A 10908-nucleotide genomic window follows, 5' to 3' on the forward strand; every position below is an offset into this window, starting at 1 on the left:
AGGCAAACGGTGCAGACAGGAGCCAGGTAGTCAGGACACTGTGCAGTGTATGACGACGACATGCAGGCGCGCGTCGTTGCTTCGCGTCTTGCCTTCAATTCGACGTGCTCTACCTGGGAGACTGCATTGAATTCGATTAGCCATTTGGCAGGCTATGTGTCACTGTGCGAGCAAACAGTGCCAAAAGCTTTCTAATGCTTTCAAAGCTTTGATTTGAAACTTGGCTGTGCGTGCTTAAAACTCAACGGTTGATAACACACACGCTACGTTTTTTGTTTGTTTTGTTTGCCTCTTTTTGTGCTTGCTTCTTTTTTGCGCTTTATGCTTTGAGCTCTAAATTCTAAACAGAATGCGCATGGGGCGCGCATGTGTGTGATTGGGAGAGTCAGAGACGCGCTCGAGGCAGCTCCAGGCACGTACGATCTCAACGACGCCGCCGTCTCTTCGCGTTCTCAGATACAATTTGCATGCGCATCCACTGGATACAGATACAGCACACAGTAGAGTGGAGTAGAGCAGAGCAGAGGAGTGAAGGGGAGAACAGCAACAACAGGGATTTGTCAATGCCATTGCCAATTGCGTTTCAATTTCAAGCGTCGACTTTATCACAACATGAGCCAAATGCATACCCATCCACTGAGTCACGCCTCGCCTCGCCTCGCCTCGCCACCACTTCATTTCACTTCACTTTACTTCACGGCGCCTTATTCTCTTTCTCTCCTCGGCGCTGCAAAGTGGAGCGCACACAAGCACACGCCGCTGAAGTGGAGTGTATGTGTGTTGTGTGTGAGTGTGAGTGTGGAGTATCTCACAAAGACGATGCGCCGCAGATCGCGACGCTTGAGGTGCTGACGACGCTTCGCAGAATGCAGCTAATTGTGTCACCGTGTCATGTTTGCCTTACGGGGGCGAGATAAAGTGGAGCGACACGGGACGGTAGAAGAGGGGGACGGGGGAAGGGGGGAGAGCTGTCGCTTACCGTTTGGGCTTAAGCAAATACCGAAAGCAAGTCAGGCAAATAAAAAACAGTTTATAACAAGTAAGAAAGTTACAGTCGAGTGTGCTCTACTGTGAGATACCCGCTACCCATTTTTAATAAGGGCAAAATATTGCGGTATTATTTTCAAAATATACCGAAAATACTAAAAAAATACTAAAAATATACCAAATTGTATTTTTGGTATATCGATACAGCACACCATTCAAAATATACCATAGACGGCACAATGTACCAGATTGTCAGCCAAAGCAACTCAGACCCCTAGTAAGTAGGCGTTTTTGCCCATACAAAAGTATTTCTTTAATAACATCCACAATTTTTATCTGATCGCAACCAAATTTTCAGGGATCATAACTACTATAGTAATTATAGTATATACCAAAATTCACAACTCTAGCTTCAAAATTACGCTTGTTATTCGATTTTTTTGATTTGCGGGGGCGGAAGTGGGCGTGGCAAAAATTTGAAACAAACTTGATCTGCGTGCAAACATAACAAATGCTGTCGAAAAAAAATTATAGCTCTATCTCTTATAGTCTCTGAGATCTAGGTGTTCATACGGACAGACGGACAGACACACAGACGGACAGACGGACAGACGGACAGACGGACATGGCTATATCGTCTCGGCTGTTGACGCTGATCAAGAATATATATACTTTATAGGGTCGGAGATGCCTCCTTCTACCTGTTACATACATTTCCTGCCGGCACAAAGTTATAATACCCTTCTACCCTATGGGTAGCGGGTATAAAAAAGCATTAAGGCGTAAATACTACAGCTAATGATATTTTGGCAAAGTTCATGTCAAGTTCCGACACATTTCGGTTGTGTTAGGGTGTTAGTCGACAACAAAAAAGTTAATAATCGGGCAGTAAATTAACATGATTTCATTTACTTGCAGTTCAGGAAATCTCTTTCTTCTGTTATGAAATTCATCATCATGAATCATCATGACAACGAAACAACAAACAGCGCGCGCTTGGTTTATTAACTTCTTGTTATACCTGATCCCATTAAAGATGGACGAAAAGGGTATCGCGAGGAGGTATTTCCGACCCGACATACATACATACATACTGTATATGAATGTTTGTCCAGGACCTTCCACCCGCTACCCACCGAACTGCCTACCTTACTAACCCTCCATCCGTCCGTCCGTCCGTCCGTCCGTCTGTCTGTCCGTATGGAAATACTCGCATAAAAGTCGCGCAGATCGGACAGTCTCAAAGATGAACCTTCCGTGTAACCCATAAAATTCACGGTACTCAGTTTCAGCAACAGCTGCCAAGCAACAATCAAACAAAAACAATCAGGTACAGAGTACAACATACGGTACAACTGTACCGCTCTCACTTATTTGAAAATAATAAGAACCAATGTAAAAGCTTCACAAAAGTTGAATATCCAAAATCGCTATTACGTTGCCTCTTTCACTTGTTGCCAAATTCACACAAATGTTGCTGTTGCTGAGGGATAGTGAAAGTGTGTAAATAACTCAGAAATCACATACAATAATACTTGATTACATCTTGCCGTCAAGACTCTGGCAGATGTTTTAATTCCAGCATGAAATCATTACTATAAATTTGGCAACAGCTTGTAAGCTTTAAGTGTTAATAAGCAAAACAGCGAATAATAATTACAGCTCAGACAGAGAGTGAGAGAGAGAGAGATTCGAACTTGTAATGAACTTTAAATACCTTGTAAAAAGGGTTCAAGAATTAAAAAAAAAAACAAAGCCGCACATATATTTTTAGTTTCCTTTAAAGGGTAACTCGTAGTCGAGCTTAATTCGTTACAATTGTATTCCCGCTACGATACGATTCTTTGTCTTCTGGTTGTTGTCGTTAATCTTAAGTCTTTATATAGAACATTTGATAATCGGTCACTTACCCATTCGATATTAATGTCACCCAAATAATCCTTGTGTCTATGAACTTCTGGCACTTCTTCACTTTCCATTCCCGATTCCCAGATCTCTTCAGTTTCTCCCGGACGTTGAGCTTTATTGCAATTGTTTTGTTGTTTTGTGGCAGGTCCGCTCTCAAGCGCGTTCGTTTATCAACTAAGCGGCGACGTGAGCTTCAATGGTGCAAAAAAAAAAAAATAAAAACAAAACAAAACATACAAATAAATAAATAACAATAAAACACAACAGAGAAAAGAAAAGAGGAGAGTAGAGTAGAGAAGAAAGAAAAACACACACATATAATAACAATAATAAATGAAAAATGAAAAACATTGTGATGTGAGCAATAAAAAGAAAAATAAGTGTATGCAAATAAATAAATTTATCAACTTCAGTTCACTCGAGTCTCATTGTTGATTGCGTACTTTTGTGGTAGGTCATCGATTCGAAATCAATTCAGATTTCTGAGCAATTAAATGGGCATGAAAGAGTTAGGAATTTTTGCTTTAAGTGCCTGGTAATTGAAGATCTGCTTTGTAGCTGCTTTTCTTATCACAATGAAATGGTTTCGTCAAACAAAACAATAGGCTTTTCAGCTCAACGCAAAAGTGTTTGTGAAGGTTCTTTATTGTTTTTCAGCAGTCGGCATCATTGGAATTTAAATAAAATCACATACATCATCATTGTGCCTTGTTCTTTGTTTTACTAATTCTATAATACAATTTGTTCAGCATTTAATTACAGCTTATTTCAAAGTGATCTGCTGGATAAAGATCAAAGTAAAAGTAAATATATGTCTTAAGATAATATGCATAGAAATAATAATAATTAAAAACAGAAGTAAATATATTATATTCTAAACTACAAATTGATATATGTTTATATTATAATATTTGTTAATTAAATTAATCAGATATACAAGTGTATATTTCCCAATAAATATTACTTTTCTCATTTAAGAATTCGTAATATTTGACAATTTTATCTATTTAAATAGGTATTTATTTTTATTTTAAATGTAATCTACATTTAAGTTAAGTTAAAGCTTTTTTGTAATTGACTTTTTTATATTTTAAGTTAAAATGTTAAAATTTCTAAAATGATTAAGTCGAATTGAAAAATGTAAGTTTTTCCACCAGCGAAACTCTTTCGTAATCAATTAAATGATTTGCTTAAACTCCAAAAGATTATTTACATTATAACATGATTAAATCGAATTTAAAGGTCTTTCATTGTTTCCTGTTAAATAAAAATATACTACAATAAAATATATAAATATTCATTATAATAGGTTTCATCTGCACAAAGATTAAAAGTAATTTGTTTCTATACAATTAAAATTGTATTTCATTTTCCGTGTTTCTATTTAATTGTCGATTGCATTTTAAAATAGTTAAATTTCTAATTTTTAATGAGGCAACACTGTTTCATAATCGAATTGGTGACATTGACATTTGTGACATTGTGTGCGTGACAATTTTTGACAAGTTCTACTGTCACAGGATTAATTGAAAGTCATTCAGCTTCTGTCCTGTCAACGTGGTGAAAGCAATTAAATTGTGAAATTTTATTAAAAGCAAGATGAACTTTTCTGATCCAGATATGTCCGATTTAAGGCTGAAGGTTGATGTAGGTGATCGATTTCTTTATTGTTGAATCTTCCTTTTTTTTTTAAATGTGAATTTTGCAGCACATTATGAATGTTGTAATGCCAGACGATGAGGCTGACAAAATGGCGAACACCGAGCTGTCTGATAATGCGCCCTTCTTTGCCAACAATCTGTCGTATTATCCTCGACTGCAGCATCGCTACAATAACTGGCGTCGTAGTCACAGCAAATTTCAGGTGAGTTGATAGTCCTCTTTTCCTCTTTTTTCGTTCGCTTTGCCAAACCACGTGCTCAGCTTTTGGTGGGTATTGCAGCCAAAGCAAGAGAAGGCTGCAAAATCGCAGCAGAAGGAGCAGGAGCCACAAAAGTCGAGCTTCGAAGCTGAATTGTGGATGCTATTGGGCAAAAACATTGCCGAGTGCATCAAGCAACCGAGTGGCCAACCGCTTGTCTCGCTGACCACAATGTCCACCATGTCCGCTCTTGATGTGGCCAACGTGCTGCTCTCAGCCCATTTGCTAAAGCAAAACCAGCAGCAGCAACAGCAGCAGCAGCAGAGGAAGAAGCAAAAGGACAACGGTACGCAGGTGAACTGTGTGCTCAGTCATTATCGTGATCACGAGATGCGCAGCTATATGCTGAAGAGCGATGATCTGTGCGATGTGCTGCAACGTTGCGAGCAGCAAATGTGGCGTACGTCCATCTACAATGCGATGCCACGTCAGGAGCCGCCCATGACGCAGCTCATGCAGATGCCACCGCGTCAGTGGCTGCCATCGATGCGTTCCATGATGTGGCGTCTCAATCGCAACAGCCGTCAGCACAATGACATGGCGACACTTGGCAACGGCAATCGACGCCATGTCAAGCAGTTGCCAACTCTGTCACCGCTTAGGAAGACCGTCGAGGCGTCGCAATCCGAGGTGCCAGTGCGTGAGTTGCAGCTGTTGCGGCTCAATCGTGAGCTGGGTCCGGGCTCGGAGTTGGTGGACACGGAACTGGAGTTCGAAATGGAGCCGGAACTTGAAATGCAACGTGTGCCCCGCACACAGCCATCCTGGATCTATTACAGGCGCAATAAGAAGAAGCTTACATGAACTTCAGAGGAAATGGCTATGAGCAACGCTTAACGTGCCACGTGCCACATTTACCAACATTGATCAATTAATAAACACGTTTCAAATTTCCAAATGTCAAAGCTTTATTGATAATTACTCTGTGCAACACTGCAAAGTAAATCACTGTATACCAAATATATCGATACCTAAACTTAAACGATATTAACTCTCAATAAAACCCACCAATTTACAATTATTAAATCAAATAGACTTATTTTTAATTAAAAACCATTTTTGGCAGTGTATTTGGCCATTAAACGAAAGATGTTTCCTATACTGAAGGATACAGGTATCGATATTCGATATACTAGCAAATCGATAAGAAATGCAACACTGCAAAGTAAATCACTATATACCAAAAATACCGATACTTAAGCTAAAACGATACTAACACCCAATATACCCCACAGATTTGGAATTATTAGATTAAAATTACTTAGTTTTTAATAAAATATTAATCACGAAAATATTTGCTATATTGAAGGTGGATATTAATCAACTATTAATATATAATATACTAGCAAATCGATAATAAATCAGTGCAACATTGCAAAGAAAATCCTTGTATACCAAAAATACCGATACTTAAACATAAACGATAATCAAAATAAAGTAAATTTGTGACATCTATTTCAGACTGCAGCATTTTGGATGTTTTTTTTAGAAGTGTTAACTTTGTTCAAATAAGAATTTTAGCAATAAAGCTAATGCCAGCACAAAGAAATTCTTTATATTGTGATCAATATACTAAAGTATTTGGACTTCAAGGTGGGATCTATTGATTGATAAACAATTTTATGATTATGAACTAGCAGGTGCTCAAGAGCTGTGCCCTTGTTATATACTCTAACATAGGGCATAACGTTTAAATGGATTGAGAAAGATATGTGTAGAATCACGTCATACAAAATTGCAAACTTATAATCGAATTTTATATGCGCAGTGGTATTAAATTGTCGCCTATAGTTGTAGATATGAACATTGTTGCACCTCCCTCTGTTGCTCTTTTTTCATTCAAGTTTAGTGTGCACTTTCGAAATACGAAATAATGCGCAACATTTAGTTCAAGTTTAATGCACTTTTGCGCCGCAATTAAATTTATTGTCTATTGATTCGACAAAATAATCAAATACTCATAAAGCTTGTCTATATATTTTGTTATTTCTATATTGAAAGCTGGCAGCACGCCGCTATTGCTTCTGTGCTATACATAAGACATATAGTATGTATATACTATATACACGATGCGATTTGAAAAGTAAATATGGCGATGCTACTTGAGTTTTGACACAGTTCGAATTCGTTTCGAAATTGCTAGAAGACGCAGTTAGTCATTGGCATTCGATTAAGTCAATACAATTGAATACAAAACACAGTAGAGACATGAATACAGTTTTAATCGATTTAATCTATGAAGTGAGCAGGCGCAAGCACACTTCCACACACTGGAGGCTCTCCAAATTCAATTAGCTTCGATCAACTCGATCAGTTGTTGCGCATTGTTGTCACAATGTTTGCCCTCTTCTGCATTGGCATTTATGCCAAGACAAACCGAGACAACTTCAACGTCAACCAGTGCAGCTCTCAAGTGCCCCGAAGGCTGATAGATATGTATAAAGTACTACTACTACTATATGGTATTATTACGTCGAAGAGTCTCTAGTGTCTTATTTATGTATAAATAAACATCTGTCTATCAACGTGTATGTAAGTCTAATGCGGGCTATGACAACTTAAATGACCTGAGATCTTTATCTTTATCTTTGTCTTCAACTTGAGATCACACACAGAACACAGCTCTTGAACTTTGATTTGTTGTCAGCATTAATTGCACATTGAAATTCATGTACAAGTATTGTTCCACATTACGATCTTAACTCTATTGCTCTATATCTCAATCATTATAGGCAGTTACACTTTGACTTCAATGAATGTCTAATCTAATAGTTAGCTGATCTATTTTTAAAAAAAAAATTCCTTAAGCTTTAGTTCTACTTTTTGTTTAATACTTCATTGGAATATTCCTTAATTGAATACCTAATCTAGTAGTAAGCTGATCTATTGCAAAAGATAATTTAGTTCAACTTTTATTTTTTTAAAAATTCGTTAGAAAATAATTGCTATATTACTTAATTTAAAGTGTGAAAATATGGATGGGAATATATTCAACAATAATTTTAGCGACATTTTCAATTAGTAATCCTCACTTTGATTTGATCTAAAATTTGTAGATAGATCCTTCTTGGAATCTTTTTCATTCACAAAGCAAATCAACTTAACAGGCAGATAACAATAATGCATTGTTATTGCTGGGTTCCTTTGTGTGCAATCTGAAAATGCACGTTTTGCATACGATGTTGATATGGACATACATACATATGTATATGCGTTGTTGAGGACCACGCGCCGAGCTGTAGCGTCACCTGAGTGACCGTTGCACATATACAATTATAGAAATACATAATATATGATCATACTTGTTATCAGCATCGCCTCTGTTCGCACCTCGTGGTAGTCAAGGTCAGAGTCAGGCAGTCAGTCGGACTTGTAGTTTACTGCGCCGTATCCGTACGTCATGGCTGTCTTATAAATAGGTACTACGCATAGACGAGTAGCCGAGCTCCAGATGAGCTAGCTTATCACCCAAATAAATATCTCTGTTCCCATAATACATTTAACAGTAAAGTTGTAGTACTAGTTTAACACAAAAACTAGACAGCAGCCAGACTCGACAAGACTGTTTCACGGCTGACAGCTCAGATCAGAGATCACACAGATCATTGATCACCGATCGTTGACTTGAGGTAGCGCCAACACTGATGTCTCTGGCTCTGTTGCTGTCTCTCTGACGTTGTCTCTGCGAGTGTGAGTGTGTGTGTGTGTGTGTGTGTGTGGCGTATAGTTGTTGCCTTTGTTGGAACACGTAGTTTTAGTGGCTTGAAAGTGAAAAGCAACTACTGCTCGACTAAGAACTGAAAATCGAAGTGCTTCGAAGTCGTCGCAAAACATATCTGATCAACATTGTGGCACGAACTCGTTTCCCATTGCACTTTGGACACAGATGACGTAATTTCCACGCCACTCCCCTCCCCGAATTTGTTTATGTTTATTTACTCTGATTCTTCAAATAACATATATTCATTAGGTCATTAAAAATGAAATGAAAACAAAGCAATTGCTGTAATTGCATTTCTATATACATAGATATAGATTCTATATGTTTATTGCACCCGAAAAATTAGAAAAGAAACAAAACGCGCAGAGGGACAAGGTCATCAAGTTGATGCCACAATCTCAAACATTGCGACGCCAGGCAAGCACATGGTCGTCTTAGGTTATCTCTGCAGTCCTCAATGCAATGCCAGATACGTTAAAACGTGGTCGATGTGTACATTCAATGACAGCGTATACTAATTCAACGGAAATTAAGCAAAACATATCTATAGCTTTTCTATATACTATGCAGATATTGAACACCTGTTAACTGGACTATCTCAATGTCTCTACTTTGTTTCCAAATTATTCGCCAATTACGCTGTAATACGAGAATGATTTCATTTTAGCCCTCAGACTTCGCTCCGGATTAGATAAGAAGTGCAATTTGGATTGTAACTATGCAGAGCGGAACTGCAATTTATCGGGCAGGTGTGGTTCAAGGTAATCCCCAAAGTTGTTAAGCCCCTTAACTGATAAGTTACGTAAGGCGCCACTCGTGATAGACTTAATCCATTCTCACCATTCTCACACTCACTATATCGATTATATATTATTGGGAGAGGACAAAAAGAAATCTATATCTATATCTATATCTATATCTATATCTATATCTATATCTATATCTATATCTATATCTATATCTATATCTATATCTATATCTATATCTATATCTATATCTATATCTATATCTATATCTATATCTATATCTATATCTATATCTATATCTATATCTATATCTATATCTATATCTATATCTATATCTATATCTATATCTATATCTATATCTATATCTATATCTATATCTATATCTATATCTATATCTATATCTATATCTATATCTATATCTATATCTATATCTATATCTATATCTATATCTATATCTATATCTATATCTATATCTATATCTATATCTATATCTATATCTATATCTATATCTATATCTATATCTATATCTATATCTATATCTATATCTATATCTATATCTATATCTATATCTATATCTATATCTATATCTATATCTATATCTATATCTATATCTATATCTATATCTATATCTATATCTATATCTATATCTATATCTATATCTATATCTATATCTATATCTATATCTATATCTATATCTATATCTATATCTATATCTATATCTATATCTATATCTATATCTATATCTATATCTATATCTATATCTATATCTATATCTATATCTATATCTATATCTATATCTATATCTATATCTATATCTATATCTATATCTATATCTATATCTATATCTATATCTATATCTATATCTATATCTATATCTATATCTATATCTATATCTATATCTATATCTATAGAAATATAAATATAAATATATATATCTTTAATCTTTATAATATATTCAGATTCTAATCGGGATCAATGTGCAAGTGCCTTCACCTCACAGAGTTCCGGTTAGTTCTTCTATTATAGCAACGGTATCATGTGAATTGGGCAAATCATTATCAGCTTCGCATCCCGTGGACTTCCATTCGTCTGTCTGTTGGTGCAAATCTCTAAAACGTTTATCACTTGCTTCGTTCCAGGGCATGGCTTGGCACACGAATACGTGCTTAGCTTCGATTGCAAATCGCAGATCGTGTTACGGGGAGACTTGTACCCACTTGTTCGATGCCTGTGCCGTGTGTCCCTGTCTTCTATGTGTGCGTGTGTGCGTGTGTATGTGTGTATGTGTGTGTAGCGTGGCGTGGCGTTGCGACCACTCGACGGTTTATTAAATAGATTAATTAGCAAATATTATGATTATAGCGTTCAGTTCAGTTGAGTGCACATACTTTTTAAGTGGTGCTTATATGTGTACAACGTTGTCCATAAAAATCTATATATGCATGTAGAATATATAGAATATATATATATTTTTTTATATGTATGTATATACACAGACTATAGGGCGATATCATGTGCATTAGACTTAGCCCGTATCGGATCGCGATGTCGAACTCGACACGAGTGTCTCTGTCGGGCTTTGATAAGCCAAAATGACAGACTATATTTAGGGGAGTCGCCTGGCG

At 36.7% G+C, this 10908-nt stretch overlaps 2 protein-coding genes across 2 annotated transcripts in view; one reads left to right on the forward strand and one right to left on the reverse strand.

The window, feature by feature from the left end:
- The window catches only part of LOC133848724 (hybrid signal transduction histidine kinase A), a 45607-nt gene extending 42569 nt beyond the window's left edge, over window positions 1-3038 (reverse strand). The window contains exon 1 of the mRNA XM_062284386.1: window positions 2898-3038. Coding sequence (XP_062140370.1) covers window positions 2898-2901 — 4 coding nt within the window. The 5' untranslated portion in view covers window positions 2902-3038. The remainder of the gene's footprint in view (window positions 1-2897) is intronic.
- A 1345-nt stretch (window positions 3039-4383) lies between these two features.
- LOC133848906 (uncharacterized) lies at window positions 4384-5825 on the forward strand. Its single transcript, XM_062284645.1, has 3 exons — window positions 4384-4542; window positions 4604-4759; window positions 4838-5825. Exons 1-3 carry the CDS (start codon window positions 4495-4497, stop codon window positions 5618-5620), a joined length of 987 nt encoding a protein of 328 aa, XP_062140629.1. The 5' UTR covers window positions 4384-4494; the 3' UTR covers window positions 5621-5825.
- The last annotated feature ends 5083 nt before the right edge of the window (window positions 5826-10908 follow it).

This window comes from Drosophila sulfurigaster, chromosome X, assembly GCF_023558435.1.
Source record: "Drosophila sulfurigaster albostrigata strain 15112-1811.04 chromosome X, ASM2355843v2, whole genome shotgun sequence".
Lineage (NCBI taxonomy): Eukaryota > Metazoa > Arthropoda > Insecta > Diptera > Drosophilidae > Drosophila > Drosophila sulfurigaster.

Coding starts and splice junctions, on each gene's coding strand:
- LOC133848906 (XM_062284645.1), top strand. CDS start 4,495: ATGAACTTTTCTGATCCAGATATGTCCGATTTAAGGCTGAAGGTTGAT. Junction 4,543..4,603: donor ATTTAAGGCTGAAGGTTGAT/GTAGGTGATCGA, acceptor TGAATTTTGCAG/CACATTATGAATGTTGTAAT. Junction 4,760..4,837: donor GTAGTCACAGCAAATTTCAG/GTGAGTTGATAG, acceptor TGGGTATTGCAG/CCAAAGCAAGAGAAGGCTGC.